The 23,965-nt window shown below is 49.5% G+C and overlaps 2 protein-coding genes across 2 annotated transcripts in view; one reads left to right on the forward strand and one right to left on the reverse strand.

The window, feature by feature from the left end:
- Positions 1 to 14,261, reverse strand: part of GCK (glucokinase (hexokinase 4)) — a 46,447-nt gene extending 32,186 nt beyond the window's left edge. The window contains exon 1 of the mRNA XM_011946764.1: positions 13,746 to 14,261. Within this exon, the coding sequence (XP_011802154.1) occupies positions 13,746 to 13,790 (45 nt within the window). The 5' untranslated portion in view covers positions 13,791 to 14,261. The remainder of the gene's footprint in view (positions 1 to 13,745) is intronic.
- Positions 14,262 to 23,474: 9,213 nt separating this feature from the next.
- The window catches only part of YKT6 (YKT6 v-SNARE homolog (S. cerevisiae)), a 20,725-nt gene continuing 20,234 nt past the window's right edge, over positions 23,475 to 23,965 (forward strand). Inside the window, 1 exon segment of the mRNA XM_011946765.1 lies at positions 23,475 to 23,784. Coding sequence (XP_011802155.1) covers positions 23,681 to 23,784 — 104 coding nt within the window. The 5' untranslated portion in view covers positions 23,475 to 23,680.

Here is a 23,965-nt window from a genome sequence, read left to right on the forward strand (position 1 = left end):
TTCTTTCTTTTTCTTTCTTTCTCTCTCTCTCTCTCTTTCTTTCTTTCTTTCTCTTTCTCTTCCTTCCTTCCTCTCTCTTTCTCTCTTTCCTTTCTTTTTCTTCTGCTTCCTCCTCCTCCTCTTCCTCCTCCTTTTTCTCCTCCTCTTCCTCCTCTTCCTCTTTTTCTTCTTCCTCTCCTTCTCCTTCTTTTCTTCTTCTTCTTTCTTCTTTTTTGAGACAGGGTCTTGCTCTGTCACCCAAGCTGGAATGCAGTAGTGTGAACATGACTCACTGCAGTCTCAACCTCCTGGGCTCAAGAGATGCTCCTGCCTCAGCCTTCCAAGTAGCTGGGACTACGGGTGTGCACCACCACACCTGGTCAATTAAAAATTTTTTTTTTTGTAGACCCAGGGTCTTGCTACGTTTTCCAAGCTGGTCTTCAACTCCTGGGCTCAAGCAGTCCTCCCACTTCAGCCTCCCAAAGTGCTGGGATTACAGGCACGACTATCACACCTGGCTGCTTCCCCGTCTTCTTCAGGTTTCAGCCCAAAGGTCACTTGGAGAGCATCACTGTATTAGGCTGTTCTTGTGCTGTTGTAAAGAAATACCCGAGGCTGGATAAATTAGAAAAAAAAGAGGTTTAATTGACTTACAGTTTTGCAGACAGAACAAGAAGCATGGCATTGGCGTTTGCTTCTCGTGAGGCCTCTGGAATCTTAAAATCATGGCAGAAGGAGAAGGAGGAGCAGGTGTCTCATGCAAGAGTGGGAGCAGGAGAATGAGAGGGGGTCAGACTCTTTCAAACAACCAGCTCTCGCGTGAACTCACACATCACCAAGGGGATGGCACTAAACCAGGGATCTGCCCCCATGACCCAGACACCTCCTGCCAGGCCCCACCTCCAACATAAGGGACTACATTTCAACATGTGATTTGGAGAGAACAAATATCCAAAGTATATCAGTCACTATTGGAAACCACCTCATGTTCTATTTGTTTACTGTTAATTGTCTTTGCCCTCTAAGAGGCAACACCCAGGAGAGCAGGAGCCCAGTCTATCTCGTTCAGGTCTCCAAGACCTAGGGCCTGGTCCGTCGTGGGCTCTCACTGCTCAGCAGCTGCTCTATGACCTGCAGGCCAGTGCAGCCTTGAACTGTTCCCTGAGTCCAGGCTCTGGTCTCACTTTCCCAGCGTCCTGTTACTCGGCACTGGCAAGGTCTTTGGGCCAGCTCCTGGGCAGCAATGGGGGCAAAAATGGGGCAGTTGTCCATGGGTGCTCCTAGGGGTGGGGTGGATACATTCTTGCCCTCCAACATCCAGTTCCCATTCCTTCTTGCTCATGGAGCCTCCGTTTTATTCAGGGGTCAAGTAGTAATGGACTCAGCACTACTGGGGCTGAATGCCCCCAACAAATTCACCCTGCTTCTGCTAGAGCTGGCTTCAGGACAGTGAGATGTGAGAAGGGAGGCCTCTGGGTAGATATGGTGGGGGAATCCCCTTCACCTCTTGTTTCCAGAACATTGTTGGGTTTGCTTGTACCTCCTGTGCTTGTGGCAGCATCTGGCAGATGTGGGGAAGGCTATGATAATCTGGAAAGCTGACCCAGAGCCTGATACCAGGCTGAGAGCTGCCTGCCTCTAGGCTCTTTCTTATGTGCTTTGACAACGCCTCTTGGTGAATCCAGGTTAGGGTATCTGGTACAGCCTAGACAACCCTAACAGACACAGTGGGCTTAACAGGTCGTTCTGTTCAGCTCCGTGTGAGAGGTGCTCCAAAGAGATGGAAATGAGGCGTGGTAGGTACAAAACGTAGTTACTGTTTACAGGGTGGGGTTCGGAAAAGCAGGTGAGGCAGCAGCTGGGGAGGTGGAGCTCCCAGCCAGGTGACCAAAATCCAGTGCTGTGCTGGAGAAGGGTTAGCAACCGGCTGTCCAGGGAAGCAGACCTGACTGGCAGTGTTTGCTGCCTTCTGTGCTGTTGGCACTTCACCTGATGTCACTCTAGGGGGAGTGGAGCAGAGGCCACACCAGTGCCCCTCCTGAACCACAGCTTGGAGCCCTGGGTCTGTCATAGAATCACCCGATGCTTCCCTGCTCTGCCTGCCTCCAATCCAAAGATTTCCTCATATCTGATCCTCCTGACCTACCCAGGCCAACTTGCCACCTCTGAGAGGCTGCAGTTCTCATGGGGATTGGTTACAGATGCACCCACTGGCTTGACGTGGTGGGCTGGGCTGTGTCTGAAAGGACTGAGGGAAGCAAACCATTCCACACATTGTCTCTGTCCAGCATTACCTGCCCAACCAGCCAAATTCAGGCCAATGCTGCCCTCCTGGATTTCCTGGGAGGGTGAACCACATGCATGTCCTTAGCAGCCACATGGAAAAGGTATTGGAGAGCTAATTTACTGATAGCAGGATCACGCTCTAGGATTACAATACTCTAGGGTTTTAAATGAAAAAAGTATGATGCCCATCTGAAAACTCCATCTAGTTCCCCCAGTATCACAAAACTCTCCAAATATAGCAATCCACAAAGGACTTTTGCATAATGCAATGCATTTAAAATACCAACTACCTAATTATATAATCCCTGAAGAACTCAGCAGTGGGTACATTTGTATGTAGTACGTGATGACTCTGTTCATTTCAGATGCTGTAGGAGATGCTATGGGTGCCTGCTGGGCCCCTACGCCTACCCCTAGCTGCCCAGGGTTGAAGAGAAGAGCTGGACTTCTTTCCTGGGACTTACTCCTGATCTACAAAGTTACTTCACCTAGAAATAATTGGGAAGTTATGCCCTTCCTAGGGCTGGCAGAGAAAACACATTATGTTATGCACAATTTGGGACATATACTAAAAATTGATTTGTCGTTTATCTGAAATTCAAATTTAACTGAGTGCCCTAATTGTTTATTTGCTAAAGCTGGCAGCCCGAGCCTTTCCCCAGGGGCCTCCAGCCAGTGACTGACTCATGTAGGGGCACAAAGGCTGGCCCCTGCCTCAGAGGGACAACCCTGTGATGTCATTTACATTTGACAGCTCCCTGCTGGGTCAGACCGAGGCTCACCTGCTGCTGAATCTGTACCTTTGCCTATTTCTACCCCATCTCATCCTGAGAGCACGCTCCCACTCAATCACAGATGCCAGAATCCTTATCTCAGGCTCTGCTTCAAGAACCTAACACAGTCTGCCAGGGGTGGTCCTAGAAATCAGCCTATGAGGGCGGGACTCTGGAGTTCGATCACTTCCAGCTGGATGCCACCTCACTGGTGGTAGGAGTACCGGCAGTCCCTGACACATTGCAGCAGTGGATCACCAAGGCCCTGCCCGTGGGGAGTGGGGATGGAGGTGGACAGGGAGGTACTTGCTTACTCAGTGTCTCTGGCACCAAGGGTGTGGGGGAGATACTAACCCAAAGGACTATGCCACCGAGACCTGTTGGTCAGTGGAGCGATGCATGGAAAAAAGAAAATGGCAGGCTCAGGTCTATCAATTTAAAGCCAAGTCTGAGAGCCAGAGGGTCTTCTCAGCCGTGTTTAAAGAGACGCTTGTCTCCTATAGTAAGGCAGGCAGAGCTGGAGACCAGGCACAGGACTCAATTGTAAGAGCAGCAGCAGAACTTCAGCAAGGTCTGAGTCCTCCACCAAGGCAAGCCAGGGCCCTGATGGGAAGGAGTATACACTGTGGTATGCTGGAAAATGGCTAACAATCTGCTGTCTAGAGATGCAGGATGCCCTGGTTTGTAGCGTTTTCTGATTTTCATGGTTTAAATACACCCACCATGGCCCATTTCCAGCTACCAACATGGTGTCACTGAATGAAGATTTGGAAAGAGGTGTGCACAACTGGTTTTCTAATGTGCTAGTGGGTGCGCTTGAGAATTTTGAATTCCCAGATTCCCACAAGCCACCTGCACCTACAGAAGTAGTTTTGCTGTGAGAAGGAGGCCTTTTCTGTCTTGAAAAGTATGCAGATGTCTGAAAGAGACAAGTGTCCCAGGAGACAATGCATGCCTTCCTCAAGATTGGCCCCCACCTCCCCTCCTGGCCACAAGGAGGGTCAAATCTCAGCATGGTCCAACTTGGACCTGTCAAGGAAGAAAAAAATTGTATGCCAAAGGAACTTCAGTCTTTGGCTAACAAGTACTAGCAGGAAGTAGGAGACTAGATCCCAAAGGTGCTGGATCTTATGCTTGAGATGGTCCCAAAGGTGCTGGATCCTGTACTTGAGACCAGGTCCTGAAGGTGCTGACCGAGGCAGGTGGGATATCAAGAGGATAAGGGGACTTTGCTGATGTGGGGGCATTCTCCTATGATGCAGGATTTAACACCCTGGCACGGGTCCCAAGAGAGGGCTCTGATACATTGCTCGGGTGGCTCTTGGTAGCTTGGAAAAAGCAACAACTCGATTAAATGAAGTAGAGATGCTAAAGTTTATGTGGTGGACCAAGAGGAAGTGATCAAAAGGATAAAAGAAATGGGGCAAAATATAATTGATCTACTCTATAAGATCAAAAAGCCTGTAAGCTGGCTATGTTCCCTGGAAAGGCGTGGAAGACACTCTGCTTCCCAGGTTGTAAAGAATCTGCTGGTGTAGGGCACATGGCTAAGGCTCAGTAGGGCTGTCCTTTGTAGACCAGAATTGATGGGAGACATTTTGCAGAGCTTCTCCCCCTGATGGCAGTTGGGATGATAGATCGCTTAAGGGCAGAGACCAGGGGCAGCACTTAGCAGCACATCACAAGCAAAGTGGGACTAATTATCATATTGGGCACCAAGGTCAGCCTAACAACCAGAAGGGATTAGCCTATAGGGGTCTAAGGAGAAGGCTAATAGAATGTTGGGTTCTCAGGGGCCAGAAAGGATGAACAGAAGGCCAAGGTCAGTCACCCCAGTGGAAAGTTATGATGGAAAGGCACAGTTTCCCAAACCTCAGCCAGTTCTCAGAATCAGAACCCACTGATTGAAAGAGGGATTGGGTTCCTATGGGAAAGACTCTGTAGCACCACAGCAAGTGTGTGTAATAGGAACCTATGACTATTTATATTTGACCACACTGAGTAAGGGTAATACTCAGATCTTTTGATAGTGATTTCATAGCAATTCACACTTTTTTTTTTTTTGAGATGGAGTCTCACTCTGTCACCCAGGCTGGAGTGCAGTGGTGTGATTTTGGCTCACTGCAACCTCTGCCTCCTGGGTTCAAGCAGTTCTTCCTGCCTTAGCCTCCTGAGTATCTGGGATTACAGGCACCCACCACCACGCCCAGCTAATTTTTGTATTTTTTAGTAGAGATGGGGTTTCACCATGTTGGCCAGGCTGGTCTTGAACTCCTGACCTCAGGTGATCCACCTGCCTCAGCCTCCCAAAATGCTGGGATTACAGGCATGAGACACTGCACCCGACCAGCAATTCACACGTGTATCTAGTGTCCCAAAGTGCTATCATGGCTGTCCTAGTTGAGTACAGGCTTATTGGGGTAAGACGACAAATATAGTTCTGGCCCAGGTATGTCTCACGCTGGATCCACTAGTTCTATGTATTTACCCAGAAATCATTTCCTTGGATCCTGAATAAATCATTGGAATGAATATACTTAACCATCAGAAGAGCCCTTACAATGGTTCCTTGATTTATAGAATAAGTAACATTTGTAATAGCAAAGGCAAAGTGGAAATGCTGCACTCACGCCCAGCCAAAATAGAAAAACACAAATCTGGAGGGATGGCAGAAATTATTGCCATTCTCAAAGACTTAAAGGATGTATGTAGAGTGGTGGGTCACATCATATCAACCTTTCATTCTCCAGTCTGATCCCTGCAATAACTGGTTGGATCAGTCCTGACCCTTAGGCTATGTGATTGGCAAATCTAATGATACTCTGCATGGAATGTCAGATTAAGCCCCAATAGGAGTCACTGTCCAAACCCCTAGGGCTCTGGACCAAGGTCATGCCATCAGCAGCAGAGAACCAAACACCATTTGTAAAGCATTTCCTGGCATGCCACTCAGCAGAGTATCTGACCATAGGACATTAAGTGACCATGTGGCCATAACTGCCCATTATGAGTTTGGTGCTGTCAGACCCACTAGGTCATAAGCCATCCAACTTAAGATGGAACTGGCATATCTGGAATCAGGCTTGAGCATGTCTAGATGACACAGATAAGCCGCAGGGACAGGTGGCCCAGACCCACCTGCCATCTACCACTGTTGCACGAATATTGGCCCCTGTGCCGCTCTTCACTCACATGCACACGTGGCCTCCTGGTGGGGGGTGTCTTTTGTCTAGCTGCTGGAGGAGGGAAAAATCCACCTACACATTGATCATGGATAGGTTAGTTTGGCATGTTGACGCAAGCTGGAAATGGACTTCTGCTGTAGTTCAGTCCCACTCAAGGTGGCCCTGAAAGACACTGGGGAGAAGAAATCCTCTTAACAGAGTTTTGGAGGGTGCACCTGTTTATTCACTTTGTGTGGAGAGAGATGTGGCCTAAGGTAAAGATAGACTCATGGACATTAGTGAATAGCTTAGCTCGTTCTTCAGCAGCTTGGAAGGAGCAACATTAGAAGACTGGGGAAAAGCAGTGGCATGGGGGAAAGTTATAGAGATAAACCTGTGTGAGTGGGCACAGAGTATCAGACATTAATGACAGCCAGAAACCACTTCTTATGGAAGAGGCAATAATAACCCATTGGATAGGACGGCCAGGCAGCTGAATGTTGGCCACCATGAACTCAGAAACAGATAATCGTGGGGTCAGAGGAGGAAGCTATGCCTGTGCCCAGAAGCATACATTCCCTCTCATCAAAAACTGACCTAGTTTTGCTGCTGTTGGATGTAGGAACTGCCAGCAATAGCGACTGGTGCTGAATCCGTGGTATGACACTGCTCCTGGAGGAGACCAACCAGCCACTACTGGGTGACAAGTTGACTAAATCGGGGCCCTTCCAACCTGGAAAGGGCAGCATTTTCTCTTGACTTGGATTGACATGTATTCCAGCCAGCAATGAACTTGCCTTTCCTACCCTCAGTGCATCCTCTTGGAGGCACAGTGGAGCTGTCATCTTGAAGATGACACCCATGAGGAGGGCCCACCGTCCTCCAGAATGCAATAACACTCTAATGGCTATGGGATGAGGCCATGTTCCTGAAAGGTAAAATATGTGGATTCGGGAACCAAGAGCTCTTCATCACTCTCCATGATCCACTTGAGAAATCTGTGCTTTCACCATTCACAGCTTTAGGTTTTGTGGGTCTAGAAGTCCTGGTTCTCTGAGGGGGTCCTTCTATCAGGTGATACATTAACACGTTCACTAAATGTACAGCTACAGTTGCCTCCTGGTCATGCTGTGCTCCTTGTGCCCATAGCCAAGCAGGTAGAGAAAGGTATTACCATCCCGGCACAAGCAGTACAATGTGGCAGTTTACCCTTGTCATTAAGAGGTAGGACTACAGCTACATAATGGAGCAGGAAGAATATGGCTCACACTCAGATGATTTGCCAGGGTGTTTCTTGGTAGTCTCATGCCCAGTTGCAATTGGGAATGGACAACTTACAACAATGATAGACTGATAAAGGAATCCAGGATTCAGATGCCTCAGGGATAAGGGTTTGGCTCCTGCTCTGGGCAAGCCACTTAGACTAGCAGTGTTAGCAAAGGGGAAGGGGACACTAGAATGAACGGTGGGGGTGGGGCATGATGGTGAGTATCAGTGACAGTCTTACAATCACCTGCAGAAGTGGGCATTGTAGTTCATCCCTCTGTTTTTCCAGTTGTAAGTTTTCCCAGAAGCTGTGCCTGGATGCAGAGAGCTTAAAGTGGAAAGCAGTAGGTCTGAGCAGTCAAGGGGTGGACTGTAGTACCTGCTATCGGCGCCTCACTGGCCAACTGGCCTGCACACCCAGCCTCTAGCTGCAGTGAGCAGCAGCTGCAGACTGCTCACAGCTATACCCTTCTCCTGAGAGTTTCCTGGAAATGCCTGGAAGATCTTCTCTCCTGGCTGGCCCTCAGCTGATGGTTTTGATACAGGTACAACAGGAAGGTCCTCTCCCAGGATGGACAACCGTGTGATATTTTTCATGCATCAGAGCCCAGGTGGAACCAGATTGAGGTGGACTTAAGCTGGACCTGCCTCTTTGACTTACTTCTTACCTCTTGTTTTCTGTCCCCCCAACTTTCTTACAGCTTCTGCTGATAGTGCTCCCACAAACACCATTTTCCAAGAATTCCAATCTCAGGCTCTACTTCTTGGGAACCTGACCTAAAACAGATACAAATCATGTTTTCCCTTCCTACTGCACAGGCTAGCAGCAGACAAACGATGCAGGCAGGCAGTGAGACTGAGATTGGGTCCTCCTGGCGGAACAGCTGGGATATGATGTCCATACCCTCTCCCAGGACCCAGGTGGAACTGGAATACCAATTCATGATACTCACTTTTCATTTGGAGAGTGAATTTTGGGTAAATGACTTTGCAATCCATGAAAGTGAATACTGAGAACGTTTTCAGGTAGCAGAGGATCCCTGTATTTCCGAGACAGAGTGTTCCTTGAGATCAGCCTCACAGCCATGCCCTCTGGGTCACAGCGCAGGAGCACAGAAAATCCCACTTCTTGGTCTCTCCAGCACTCCCCTCTCCTACTTGTTTATTGGCAGGGCTGATAGTTGCTGGTTGTCTACAACAAAGATCCCACTAGGAGGGGCTCACGCTCAGGTATTGCCAGGTAAGGAATGCTGTGAATATCACTCCAGGTCACAAGTGCGTGTGTTAGGGGACTCCTGGGACTAAGAAGGGTTCGGTAAGAGTAATCTGTGTTGAATCTAGCCTCGTTTTCTTTTTCTTTCCTTTCTTTTATAGTGTTTAATTTTTTGGTAATAGAGAACTTCAAAGTCAGTAAATGGGACAGTATAATAAATCCTGATGTACTCACTGCCTGATATCAATAATTGCAACCTTAATTCATTTTAGTATATTTTTACAAGCGTTTCAGACTGAAATAAAGGGAGATTGTTCGGCCTCAGGTGTAGAAGCAGTGAGACCATTTCCCACCACGGAGGAGGATGAACAGCAGGAGAGGCTGGCAGCTCCCAGGAGCAGGTCCTCTGCCCCCACTGCAAGGCCCCTGTGTGTTCAATAAACTAACCCTTGGCAGAGACTAAGGCTCACTTACTGGAAACCATTATTGTTACAGTAAGTAATTAACAAGTGATGCATAGGGCTGGTCAGTTATGTGACTATACGTGCGCGTGTGTGCACGCACGAGTGCATGTTTGGGTCATTACAGAAACACCACCATTTCTTTGTAATCAGCTGAAATCACCACCATTAGTGGGCCTCTCGTGGACTATAATTGATTTTACAGCCACCTGTCATTTCTTTTTTCTTTACAACTTTGTGCATTTGTGTTTTTCATGGTATGCTCAGGGTACACTATGTTCTGCATGCAAGCAGGGGGCTGCACGGGCTCTATCTCCCCCTCTCAGGCACGTCCCTCTTGATGTAATGTGTAGGATGGAGCTTCTTCCCATGTACTCTGTGAAGGGGCCCCACAGCTCCCCAGCTGGGACAGCTGCTCTGGAGCCTTTGGCAGGGCTGGGCACCTGTGGAGCCTGAGGCCAGACCCAGGCAGCCACACTGTGGGAACCACGGGGCACCTGGAACACGGGTTTAATCTGAGCCTGTCTGTGGGTAATAGTGTCACAGTGGGATGGCAGAAGGCAGGGTGAGTCAGTGACCCCTAGAAAGGGATCTATTATGACTCACATGGCATTCCTTCTCTCATCCTTCTATCCTTCTACTTGCAGGACTTTCCTACAATTCTGTCTGTGCTGGTGCATGGTTATGTAGCATAAGGATGGGGTTCCTTCTTTGCTCAGACCAGCAAAAGGGAGAGAGAGAGAGAGAGAGAGAGACTGAGAGAGAGAGAAAAACAGGCACACAGAGAAAGAAACAGAGAGAAATACAGTAAGATAGACACACACACACAGAGACAGAGAGAGACAGAGACAGAGAGAGACAGAGACAGAATGACAGAGACAGAGACATAGAGAAGTTCACACAGCTGAGAGGGGGCTAAAGGAGGAAGTGTCCACTCCTGAGAAGGGAAGGGAAGAGAAAGGCAGAAGGAGGGGCCAGGCCAGGTGTCCCAACACAGGGAAAGGAGCACACAGGGGACATGCCTGGGCTGCCTCCAAAGGCCTGGCTCAGCTGAGGAATGACAGACCCCACAAGAGGCTTCCCACATCAGATGGGCCAGAATGTTCCCCTGGAGGTCACTAAACAGGAGCTCAAATCTCAATCTCTCTTCCCTTCGGGTGGCTTCAAGACAGATGCCAAGGGCACTTTGTGCCTCTCTCCATCTGTCCCCTCTCCTCCTGGGGGTCCTGCTGTGGGCAGGTGCAGGCGTGGGCCTAGTGGCATCAGTCAGAGGGGCTCACACTGGGGCTCCTGTGGCCCACTGATCCCCTGGATCTCACTAATGATGTCCCCCTTGGCTTGCTACTGCCCTGGGCTTCCCAGACATAGCTACTCCTTTTGAAGGGTCCTCATCCCCAGAGGCCTGGGCCACAGGCAGCAGAGGGCTTCTCCTGGGGACAATCCCCACTCTTGTCACCTCCCAGCCTGGCCCAGCCTCCTGTCCTGGCTACAGCAGGGGCACTGGGGTTGTGACATGGCATCTGATGGATGGCCCAGCCCTGGTCCCACAGATGCAGCCCCAGCCCTCACCCCCAAACCAGCGGCCTGCCCACAGCATGCCCATTCCCTGTCACTGCTCCCCTAGGCCTTGGCACTGCCTTCTCCTCCCACACTGGCCCCTCCTCCCAGCACACCCGTTTGTGGGCCACCTGGAGCTTTGCACTCTGTACACCTGTCTCAGAGCAGGTGCCATGGCAGTATAGGGGCCATCTCTCCTACTGGGGCCCAGGACAATTCCTGCCAGGGATGTGGGTAAGCATGACGGAGTACACCTTATTCCAGCCTCATTCCACTTCTAAGCCTGCTCCTTCAATGGGGCAAAGGTGCCCAGGACAGCTGGAGATCCTGGAGGGAAGAAGGTCAGTTCCTCCTGGCATGCCCTCCTGGTATTATGGATTGAATTGTGTCCCCCCAAATTCATATGTTAAAGCCCTAACCCCAGTGTGATGGTATTTGGAGATGGGAACTTTGGGAAATAATAAGATTTAGATAAGGTAAGGAGGGGGAGCCCCCATGATAGGATTAGCATTCTTATAAGAAGAGACACCAGAGAGCTTGTTTTCACTCACTCTCCACTATGTGAGGGCACAGCAAGAAGATGACTGTATGCAAGTCAGGAAGAGAGCCCTCCCTGCAACCTGACCATGCTGGCACCTGATCTTGGACCTCCAGCCTCTAGAATAGTGAGAAATAAATTTCTGTTGTTTCTAAGCCATCAGTGGATGGTATTCTCTTATGGCAGCCTAAGCTGACCAATATACCAGAATCTCATCTTTCCAGGCCCCTTCCTAACCAAATCTATCAGGCAAAGTTAACCATCTGTCCATAGTGAGGTGAGAGTGAAAATATAGACCAAAACGTCCCCAGGAGGGGTGCCCAGGGCCCAATTTCAGGCCACCCAGAAGTGGTGACCCAGTAAGGGATGGATCCTGATGCCAAAGGAATAAGTCAGCAATGGTGGGGTACCAGGCAACCACAGCTGGTAAGAAGGGGCTTATGAGGGGTGGGGGTGGTGTCAGTGGAATCAGGCTCACCCCTAAGGAGCTGACATCCACATGGAGAAGTCACTGGGCGTGGCACTGAGGCCACAGGCTCCTGCAGATTATAAAGGAATGACCACAGGTAAGATCTGGAAGGTTGGTACCAGCAAGATGGTTGCTCTCGATCAGAGAAGCAGTAAGAGGGAAACCAGCAACAATTTAGTTTCCTCCAAAGCAATCAAAAGGAGAAAGAAGACAGTTCCTCTTGGGAGTCTGCACAGAGACAACCACAGCTGACATCCTGGGACAACTTTGAGAGTGCAAGGAGAGCATTGCTCATTGCTCCAAGGTCGAACACTGGCTTGGGGTGGGGGCAGCACTTCCCAGAGACACAGGACTGGACCTGGGTGGGCCTGGGCAGCCAGCCCACTTGGAAAACATCAGATCCTTAGGATGACCCTAAAACCAAGCTAGGTTCCCCCAAGACAAGGACCAAGTCCTCTGTGCAGCCAGAGCAAGCAGACAGGAGTGGCCATTGCAGCTCCACGCTTCCCTCATCTGGGCCTTGGCGCCCTGCAATCTGGGCACTAGAAGAGGGGTAGATGGGGTGGAGACAAGTGCAGAAATCAGTGATTCTCATCCTGTCTTTGTTCAGAATTTGGTGTTTTGTCCAACATAAATTTTTTTGCATTCATTTTGATTATTTAAAATAGCATATATCTTGATGATTGATGTTTCTGGTGACCCCTTAAAGTTTGTGCCCAAAGCATTGTCTTGCTCCACTCTTGGCCCTGACAAGAATGCCAGTGACCTCCCACGATTCCGGGGTTCACAGCTGGCCCTGGTCAGGACCAGCACCCCCTCACACGTGGAGCAGTTACAGGATGGGGCATGGGCTGCTCCAGAGTCTGAGACTGGATGCCCAGCCCAAGAAGGTGGTTCACTCACATGCCACTGTGAATGCAAGGGGCTCAGGGACAGCTCTGCTGTGGCCTTTATTAAAGTGATTCCCTGTGCACACATATGTGCACATGCATGTACACATGCAGGTATGCACAGGTGCAAACATGCACACATAGCACATTCACACACGTGCACACACACACACGGGCAAACTATGCTTTCTCTCCCCGTTTGGGGAAAGTGCTCGATCTCCACAGCCCACATGTCCACCTCTCCCTAGCTCTGAGCCATCTTTCTGGTCATGCCAAAGACAGCCGTTTCCTTCTCCCCAGGTGGCCTGAAGGGGCCCCTTTGGGCGGGACTTCTCATCCAAACTGCTGCCATAGCACCAGTGAGAGGCAGATCGGGGACTTGGTTGGGGCCTCGGCTGGTCCGGCTGTCAGGCTGCGCACCCTCTCACTTGGGTTGGTTGTTTTCCTCCTAACATCGTTAGCTCTGCCAGAAGCAGAGCCAGCCCAGGGTTTATGCTGACTTGGTCATTTCACACAGAGGTGAGAGGGAAGCATGCCCAAAGTAACTGGCTCTGCTCACTTACCCCTTCTCCCCTACTCTGCCTGGGCCCCCAGCTGGGGTGATGCAGGCACGTTCCCCCCAATGTTTCACAGCAAAGTCCCCTGTCTCCAGCTCTCTCCTTGCTCACTGCTGGGCTCAGGGCTGGCTCAGAGCATGCCTGGATTTCTCTTTGTTTTTGGAAAAACTAACTGCCCTGCACTCCTCAGGAGGCCACAGCAGCCCTTAGACTCCCTGCAAAGTGATTCCTGCGAGGAAGCAGGGCATCTTTGACTTGTCACCATGTCCAGTGAGTGTTGTCTTAAAATCAGGTAGTGGGCTTTGCCCACAAGACCTCACATCCCTAACCCCCGCATCTAGGGCTCTAAATTCTCCAGAGCCCCTCTCTAGTGGAGGCCACTGCCTGGACTTCTTGGCAGCCTGACTTCCAGGTCGCAGGGCCAGAGTCCAAAGCTGGACGGTAGGGGCCTTCCTGCCCCAGAAGGCACCCCTGGCAAGACCCTTCTCAAAGAGCCTGTGCATAAAATCAGATTCTGAGGCTCAAACAAACCACGGAATGTTGGGGACAGGCAAGCAAACACTCCCAGAATACCCAATGGAAGGTGAGCTACCTTCTCCTTCTTGGTGGCCTCCATCCTGGCTCTGTCGTCCAGCATCTGCACAGCAGCCAGCGCAGGGAGCTGGGACCCCTCAGCCTTCCCCAACAGGCTTCTGAAGCAGAAATGTCCAAGGCTTCTCCCCCGCAGGGGTCACAGCCCGCCCTGGGTCCCTGGGAGAATGTGGTCCTCCTCAGGCTGGTTTGGGGTTTGAGGTTCAGTCACAGTTTCCTCCTTTTCATTGTTCTCCAGCGAGTGGGCAAGCATTCCCTTCCGGACCCTTCCTCACTGAGCCTGGATGTTCTCCAGGCAGGGCCATCGCTTGGCGCTCAGGTGGCGTCCTTAGCGCTTTCTCTCCAGGTTCTGTTGAGCTGTGGGACTTAGTGTCCTTCAGACAGACTCAGTAGGAAAGGTCCTCTCCCTCCTGTGGCCTGGGGACAGCTTTTGAGTAATTAGGCTGCAGGTGACTGTGTCTCTCACACCCTAGCCTGCTTCCCCGGGGCTCAGGTGCCACTCGGCATTTCCTGCTCCAACCAGGTGTGGAGTGGGGGATTCTCCTGCCAGGGCTTACTGTGCTCCTGAGAGGGCCTGTGGTTGTCATGGTGACCAGGAGTGGACTCAGCAGGGCTGACCGTGCTGTCATTAGAGCTGCCATGCATAAAACTGGGACTGGTGGCAAAGAGCTTCCATCCCCATCACCATGGTGACCACTCAATCACCTTGTCACTGAAGTGACTGCTAGCCTGTTAAGCCTTTGCCACCTGTTCAGGTCCTGGGGCAGTGTCTCAGGGTCTCCCACACTCCTGTTCTGAGGAGCAGAGGACCCCGTGAGTCTGGAAGCAGAGGAAAGGGAGCAGGCAGCTTGGTGTGGCTCAGGCGCAGGCCCATGGGACCATTGGAGGGCTTTGGCACAGCCTGTCCTGACTATTGTCTTGAAATCTGAACCAGAACAGTAAACCTGGCCCACATAAGCCTGGCTGAGTTTGAAACTGCCAGAACAGAGGCCCACAGGGACTGGCTCCTCCTCTGGCCTGGCTCAGGAAGCTTCTGCCTGGGATGCCACCCACTCCCTCCCTCGCAGCCCAAGCGCCCCTGGAGAGGTTGCCCTGTGCAGTAGGGAGGCCCAGTGAGTGGATGGAGGAGGGGGCCAGGGTGCTGGAGCCAACTCAGCGGCAGGGTCAGTCAATAGTCTGGAACAAAATGTACTTCTGCCTAAGATACCGAGGTCTGGTGTGTGTTTCCCACTCACGGCTCTTCTCAGTTAGGATCGGCCACTTTTCAAGTGTTCAGTGTGACTGGTGGCTACCATATTGGGTAGTGTTGGGATAGACCAAAGAGGGCTCAGGACCCAGCTCCAGGCCACCTATACTCAGAGATCCAGCAGAGGGGTGAGGAGGAGTGGCCAGTGCGATCTCTGCAGACAGATGTGCTGTAACACTTTAAAATCAACTTCCTATTGATGGTCACTGAGGCAGTTTCAGATTTTCACTATTATGAAGGAGGCTGTGGCAGAAGTCCTTGAATTTCACCAGAGTAAGTGTGTGTCAATGTTTCTTCTGGTTGGCTCCTGGAGGCTGAATTGCTAGTTCAAATGCTACACACATTTCACATCTTGGTAGGCAGGACCACATGGCCTCCTCACATAGCTTCACCAGTTTCTTCCACCAACACGAGAAGTTTGGCTTTATCCTGGCCAGTCCTTCAGATGATAAATCTTTATGAGTTTTTTGCCGATCTGTCACCTCATTGTTTGAATTGCAAAATGCTGGACGCCTTTTCATGTGTTTCTTGGTGATTGCATTTCTTCTTCTAAGGATGATTTGTTTATATTATTTAACTATGTTGCTATTGGATTATCTTCTGCCTATGGATTTGGAGAAACCATTTTATATTTCATCTGTAATATCTATCAATCCTTTGTCTGTTAAATATACTATGATATCTCCCCTAGTCTATTGCTAAACTTAACAACTTGATTAATCCTGTCTTTCATCATGCAGAAGTATCCAGTTTTTATGAATTTCAATCTTCGTTTTCTTGTTTTGGGGTTTTTATATCTTGTTAAGAAAACCATTTCCAATACCCAAATTGTAAAAATGTTCTCCCACATTTCCTTCTAATATTTTTCCAAGTTTTCTATTTGTTCAGTACTTTAGTCTTTCTGCAATTGCTTGTGCTGGGTGCGCTGTCATTCTAAGGGCACATCTCACATCCTCGCCTTTCTTCTCATTCCTCCTTTCTGCTCTCCTGGGTCCTGGGAGATGGTGGTTTGGGTATGGTGCTAGGGAAGAGTCTAATATGGCTATTTGGTGGGGAAGCAATCCCTTCCCCACTGCTCTGGAATGTTGGCTGCACCCACAGTTTGTATTCCATTATTTCTCATTGTAAGGGAACAGCTCTGCTCTGGTCACCTTCCAGGTGTACCCAAAGGCCACACAGGCAAAGCTGGGAACCACAGAGAGCTGAGTCTTGTCAGAACACTGTGTGATCCTGCTGGAGGCCATATCTCACTGCCTTTCTCACCTCCCTGGGAAGGTCAGGAGAGTTCCTTATCGTCTCCAGGTTCTCGTGGGACAGATGTGAGGCTCGCAGCTGCAGTCTAGGGTTGGCTCCGCAGCAAGGAAAGACACCGCAAGCATCTTGCACATTTGGCTTTAGTGTCGCCCTTTTTAGAGCACAGGAGAACCCAGGGGCCTGCACCTTGGGTTACCCTTTCTTTTGCTGTCTGTGTTGGTAATAACTTATCTGAATATAGAAGTCACTCCTTATACTTCACCTGCCGAGTCGGGCAGGCCCTGGCCTTGGCCTTGGCTTTGCCTTGCACACTGCATATCTCATTCCTCTGCTGATGCTACGCTCTTCTGGTTTGTATAATGTTTTAGTTTTTTTAATTATCTGATGGGGGTAGGAAATTGTTTTCTTAACAAGATTTTTTTTTTCCACAAAATTTTCTTTGCCATGTGCCTTTTATCTTTCTTATAAATCTTAGCACTACTCATCCCACTTCAGAAAATAATGCTGTTGACAATTTCATTGGAAATGCATTGACTTTGTGGGTTTAGGGATTCATTTTAGAGAACTAACCTCTTTATAATTATAATATTGAGTTTTCTCATCTAGAAATACGTGTTGTTTCATTTATTTTGGTTTTATTTTATGTCCTTCAGGTGAATTTCATTATTTTTCTCATATAGAACTTACATATTTCTCGTTAGATTTATTCCTAAAGAAAGGCAATACATTTATTAGGAGAAGGAGCAATTGTCATTATAACTAATATTGATGAAAATATTTATGATTCGCAAAGTACTTTTGCATTCATTCTGTCATTTAATCAGACAATCTCAGTGCAGCAGGCAGTGGTATTATTATTATTATTATTTTATTTATTTATTTACTTTTTTGAGACAGAGTCTTGCTCTGTCACCTGGACTGGAGTGCAGTGGCTCGATCTCCATTCAATGGAACCTTCGCCACCCAGGCCCAGGCAATTTTCAGGCCTCAGACCTGAGAGTAGCTGGGACCACACACATGCGCCACTGCACCCGGCTAATTTTTTGTATTTTATTTTTAGTAGAGATGGGGTTTCACCATGTTGGCCAGGCTGGTCTCAACTCCAGACCTCAGTTCCACCCACCTCTTCCTCCCAAAGTGCTGGGATCACAGCAGAGTGGGGAGAGAGCAGCTGAAGCAGAAGTGTGGAATGTCTGGCCACCACACCTTGCCAGTGGTAGTATCATTACCACCACTTTCTAACTAAGGTCACTGAGGCTGGGGAGGTTAAAGCGTTGGCAGGGATGGTCTCCCCAACTTAATGTCTCCCTAAAGGTTCCTTACCATAGCTTCCTGCTAAGGACAGGGGCCAAGGCAGTCCCTCACACAGAGGTCCCAGGTTCTGCCATGTGGCCATGCCCTCCCTGGCCACAGTTGATTGAAACATCACCTGATCCAAGGGCAGCCACACTGCATACTGGCCAGAGCCTAGTGTAGCCGAGCATCTCAGCTTCAAAATGCATTTTAAGGCATTTTTCTTTAGTCTTAAAATATAGCCTTGAAATGTACTTTGAAACTCTGCTTCTCTCCCTTTCCTACTAGACACTCCTTTGCACCATGCCCACTTATCTAACTATATGCTTACTCGGGAATTCCAGGGGCTAATCTTAAAACAAAAACCAGACATGGAACCCCTACGGAATCCTCCAACTTAGGGGGAGTTGGAACCATTTGTCTACCACCATCTGGCCGAAGTAAAGATAACACCAACCAGACCTCAGGATAGGTGATTACTCAAGACAGCCATTGGCTCAAGACACACAGACCCTATAGCCTGCACCGCTCCCATATATCTCCCATACCAAATTTTCCTTTAAGAATCCTATGATAAATTTTAAAATTTGAGATAATAGAATGCTTTAAAACAACAATTCACCATCTTCTTAGTTTGCTGGCTCTAGTTAAAACTACTTTTCCTCCCACCAAACCTCTCTGCTTATATTTGGCTTTTAAGCGGTGGAATCTGAGTCCAGTTACAATGGAGAATGTTTACCCAACAGGGACTACTTGAAACAATGAGTAGTTTAGTTGGGGACTGCAGAGTGGCAGAATCTCTGAACCATTCAATGCTGTCAAAGGAAAGTTCTCCATCGTCCTCCCTGGGGTGGGGTGGATGGTGCATTCCTGGCTGATGAATTGGGGAGCAGGTGGGGAGGGAGCTGCCCTCCCCAGGTATAGCTTCTTCAGGATGCCCCTTGCCTTTCTGGCCCCATCCCTCCCGACACTCAACACTTCTGCTTCAGCCCCTCCCTCCCCCTCTGCTGGTCCCTGCCCCTCAGCCAGTTGCCTCCTAACTTCACACCTGCACCCCTCTCTCCCCCACCACCCTTGGTAGCCTCTCTCATTTGCGCCACCTTGCAATTGTTCTCCCCATGCCCTTTGTCTTGTGTCATTATAGTGGAGCATATTTGAGAGGGAGTTCACATAAACACATATAATTAATCATCCATGTTAACCCAAAGTTTGTATGTATCCTGCTTGGGGTTTCCTGACCCTCTCCAATCTGTGCCAGTTTCTTTGCTTCTCTCTTCTTAAGTGTCAAAGAAAGTCCTGGGCTTTGCTCTGATTGGATGGCCTACTGATGGCCAGCTGATTGGCCTGTTGATTGACTGAAGCTTGGATCAGGTGCTTATCCATAGACCAATCGCTGTGGCAATAAGGACCACTGGTTCATAGGCTGGGGCCTGGACACCACGTGGCAGGATGCGGGATCAGCCTCTAGGTCATGATGTGGTTTCCTTATGAGGACTTTCCCTGTGTGCTCACTGCTGTTGTCTGTTAGGTTGTGTTTGGTGTGCCCAGCCTTCCCAAGGTCACAACTTGTGTTCTTGCCCTTCCTCTGCATCCTTCTTTCTGCTCTCACTTGGGGCCTACAGCCCCGAGGATGTGGGAGATGCACACCTGGTTGTGGAGCAGGGGACTGCCCTGCAGGCCTTCCCACCTGCCCCTCCCTGACAGCTCTGCAGACTTCCTCTTGCTTTTTCTATGGGGCAGCCCCACGACTATCAGGGTACCATCGAAAGGGTGAGCCACTGGCCTAAAGGACCATTTGCCCTCATTCTAAGTTCCTGGCATTCGTCCAGCATGGCTACTGATAACTGATATGGTTTGGATATATGTACCCACCAAATCTCATCTGAACTGCAGTCCCCAATGTTGGAGGTGGGGCCTGGTGGGAGGTGTTTGAATCATGGGGGCGGATCCCTCACGAATGGCTTGGGCCATCCGCTTGGTGATGAGTCAGCTCTTGCTCTGAGTTCACACGAGATCTGGTTGTTTAGAAGTGTGGCACCTCCTAGTGCCTCTCTCTCTCTCTCACTCTTGCTTCCACTGTGTGATGTGCCTGCTTCCCCTTTGCCTTCGGTCATGACTGTAAGTTTCCTGAGGCCTCCTTAGAGGCTGAGCAGATGCCAACACCATGCCTCCTGTAAAGCCAGCAGAACTGTGAGCCAATGAAACCTCTTTTCTTTATATATTACCCAGTCTCCGGTATTTCTTTATACCAAGGCAAGAATGGCTTAACACAGATACATATCCATCTCTAGCTCCTCAGCTGCAGAGGGGTGTCTTAGGACAAATACAGCTTCTGGGAAGCCCCTGCTGGGGCACAGTCTCAAAATCAGGGCACCTGGTTCCTCTCTTCCTTGGCTGCAATCCTTTCCTGCCCACGTATACCCCTGTCCTGTCCCTCCCTTGCTCTGACATCACCTATTGCTTCACAGCCAGTGGCAGAGCTCAAACCTTTGGTGGCAGACTATGTCTGTCTTCTCTGTGACCTGGAGAACCCAGAGCGAGCCGAGGATGCCTTGGTGTGGGGTTGTAGTGGGGAGCAGTGTTCCTGGGGGCTGGGTCTGCTGACAGATCCTGATTGATGACATCAAGTCTGTGCACCTGAGGCTTGGTGACCCACTCAGGCCATGGAGGCCTGACCACATTGGTGGCCCCTTTCCACACTTCTTTCCCGTAGGAACTATGGAGGCAGCTCAGCTGCCATGGCCTTGGCTGACTGAATGAGGTGTGGGGGCAAGGGCCATTGTGTGACTGGGCTGCCCACCTGGACTGGGCTTCCTGGGGGTATGCTCCTTGATAGGCTTTTGCCCAGCTCCCCAAAGGTTCTGTTGTACAGCAAGGGCTGGCACCTTATGTGAGCTGGGCAAGGCTGCAAAGGTGGGTGGGTACTTGTTTTGCTCAGTGGGGCAAACTTACAGGGCTGGGCCATTTATCTTGGACAGTGTTAACTCCAGCTCTGTCTGCAGAGAGGCTTTTCTTCTAGGTCCCAGCACCCAAGAGGGGAGCCTGGACTAGAGAACTCTGTTACCCACACTCCTATGCAGGCTTCATTCATAGCCTTAGTGCGGTCCCTGCATTTTCCATTCTCACAATGTGGTACTTGCAGAACAGTTGTAAGAAAAATACAAGAAATTCCCAGATACCCTTCATCCTGATTCCTGTATTTGCTTTATCATTCTCTCTCTCACACACACACATACACACACACCCTGTAAGAGTAAGTTGCAGACACAATGTCCCTTTACTTCTAAATTCTTGTGTATTTTTCCTATAAACAAAGCCTTCTCTTATATAACCATGGCACAGTGATTGAAAGCAGGAAATTAAAATAGATACAATACTATTATCTAATCTAGAGGCCTTACTGGGGTTTTAGCCTATCTTCAAATCTCTACTTCCCATAGATGCCTTCAACCCACTATGATTAATAATCTTTTTTTCATTAATGAGAAGACAAATAATTATCACTGTTACCTGTTAAACATCAGCAATGACTAGAACTTGTAATATTATGTTTTATTATTCTCAACAACATTCCTATGGAAAGAATATTTTTCTAGTTTTATAGATAAAAACAAAAGGAGACTCAGGGAGGTAATGGTTTGCTCACTTTTGTGATTTTGTGATGTGTCAGTGCTGGGATTGAATCCAAGTTGGGTGACAGCCGGGGTGATGGAGCAGAAGGCAGGTCTTGCTTTTTGGTAACACAGTGAACTTGGGAAGTCTGCAACCACATGACTATGAATGAGGCTTCCTGGACAGTAGAGGCTGAGTGAGGTCAGAGAGGAGCAGGAAGAGTTGCCAGAAGTGGAGTCGGGCTGCATGACAGTTTGTTAAGCATTTCACTGTTGACATCTGAACCCCAACTTTGTCCCTTACTAACAATCTCCTTAAACGGAATCTCAGTTTCTATGTCTGTAGGGAGGCAATAATATCTTTCCCTAGTTTTTGTGAGGATTAAATGACGTGGCACATGGAAAGTACTTGGTGTAATGTAAACTTTGGGACAGCCCCTATAATGTGTCAAGTGAATACACTGAAATTTATTCCATCAAGCACCGTCTTCCTGATCTTTTTGCACAATTTTCAGTGGAAGGAAGAGGGGCTCCAGAGATTTTCCTCAGAAATGGCTCTCACCTGCCTCCTATAGGGAAATGGTGTCAATGCAGGCAGATTAGCCTGGACTGTTAACACCCAGCAACCCAGCTTGTCAGACTACTGTGTCCATACCTGTGGGTGGCTGAGCCTAGCCATGGCCAATGGCTGTTCCTAATGTTTACCACCAAAACAGGGGAAATGTGGAAAAGCCCTTTCTACCCTCTGTACTTGGAAACACCCAGGGAAGAGGGTTGGTGAGAGAGGTACTAAGTGAGTGGGCAGGTGGTGGGAACTTCCTTTCACCACAGATTATTTAAAGCAATGTTTCTCAGCTGGGCACGGGGGCTCATGCTTGTAATTCCAGCACTTTGGGAGGCCGAGGTGGGTGGATCACATGAGGCCAGGAGTTCGAGACCAGCCTCGCCAACATAGTGAAATCCCATCTCTATTAAAAATACAAAAATTAGCCGGGTGTAGGGGTGCATTCCTGTAATCCCAGCTACTTAGGAGGCTGAGGCATGAGAATCGCTTGAACCTGGGAGGCAGAGGTTGTACTGAGCAGGATCACACCATTGCACTTCTGCCTGGGCAACAGAGCAAGACTCTGTCTCAAAACAAAACAAACAAACATATATATATATATATATATGCAAAGGAATGTTTCTCAAAACCACTGCTCCCAAGGGACATGTTGACATTTTTGATTGTGCAGTGGGGAGGGGGTAGGTTGGTACTGACATTTAGTGAGTACACAATGCACAGGGCAGTCTTCCAACAACAAAGAACTATCCAACCCAAAATGTCAACAGTGCCAAGGTTGAGAAACCTTGATTTAGAGTAATGTTTAAAGTGATGCTGTTGTTTTTCCAATACATCATCTCTTTCCTATAATCTCAGATGCAGCTGCTTCTAGCATCACAATTTTGTGACCTTACTGACAACTTCCAAAGACCAAGTTCCTTTCAGATGTATGTCTGGCAAGTTCCTTTCTGATTACATGTGAAACTGTGCCCGACAAGGTTAAAGAAACTAGTAACTAACAGAAATCTTGAGCTTTTCTAGAGGACAGCCGATAAGGAAACAGTTTGCTATAATCCCCTCTGCTTATACAACTTCCTGAAACAGGTTGGAACCAATATGGCTGACTGGAGCCTGTGCAAAATAGACTTACTAGCCCGAGGAGCGGCCCTTTGATGTCACAGCCCGGATTTCCAGAGCTTGTTTTAAACCAACTCCTGAATCTGCATGTGATCCTTGAAGCAGCATGAAGAAACAACAGCTCATGGCCAAGAGATTTTCTAAACGCTTCTTCGTTTCAGCCAATCACTGTCCAGCCCGAAACTCCAATTCCAAAATCTCTCCCTTAAATCTACTGCTGTGAAGCAAGTATTGGGAGACAGACTTGAGCCCATCTTCTGTCTCCTTGCAAGGCTGCTTGGCAATACATCTTTCTTGCTACAAAAATCCAATGCTTGGGTGTTTGGTTTTACGTTGTGCGCAGGCAAATGCAGCCGGTTTAGTTTGGTAACACGTGATGTCACTTAATACATAAGAAACGGGTAAATTATGGCATCCTCAGGGAACTGTGCCTCACTCATTCCTATCCGTAGACTTGCCTTCTTTCAACAACGCAAGCAAAAAGAAGGGTTCAGGCCGCTCTGGGAGGCCCAGCACCACCCAGCACAGGACAGTACAGTGTCCCGCTGAGCGCCCGACTTCACCTGGCGAGCAGGGAGGGACCAGGCTCACGCGAGGCGTGGAGCCCCGCCCCTCGTGGCATTGTACTTCCGTCCGCACATTTCTGCATCCGGGGTATGAGAACCCACAACCAGGCTGACCGGATACGGAAGTGGGTTGAGAGCCGGGAGGAGGAAGCCGGCGGTGGCCCCGTCAGCAGCGGGCTACTGAGAGGCCGGTAGGCGGCGGCGGTCTCGAGGGGCGGCGGCCGCGCTGCTCCCTGAGAGCGGGTCCCGCGGCTGGGCAGGCGGGCGGCCTGAGGGCGTGGAGCCATGAAACTGTACAGCCTCAGCGTCCTCTACAAAGGCGAGGCCAAGGTGGTGCTGCTCAAAGCCGCGTACGATGTGTCTTCCTTCAGCTTTTTCCAGAGATCCAGGTGAGCGGCACAGGCTGATCGGCCGTGGCGGTCGGGCGGAGAGGACTGGGGTGGGGGTCCGAGTCGGAGTGGGCCTGGGGTTGGGGGAGGAATCAGGGGAGGGTCAAGGAGGCCGGAGGGTAGGGGCAGGGCAGGGTGGCCGAGTGCCCGGGGTCTGAGAAGGCTGGGGTCAGGGGCGGGG

This window comes from Colobus angolensis, unplaced genomic scaffold, assembly GCF_000951035.1.
Source record: "Colobus angolensis palliatus isolate OR3802 unplaced genomic scaffold, Cang.pa_1.0 Scaffold253, whole genome shotgun sequence".
In the NCBI taxonomy this organism is placed as follows: domain Eukaryota; kingdom Metazoa; phylum Chordata; class Mammalia; order Primates; family Cercopithecidae; genus Colobus; species Colobus angolensis.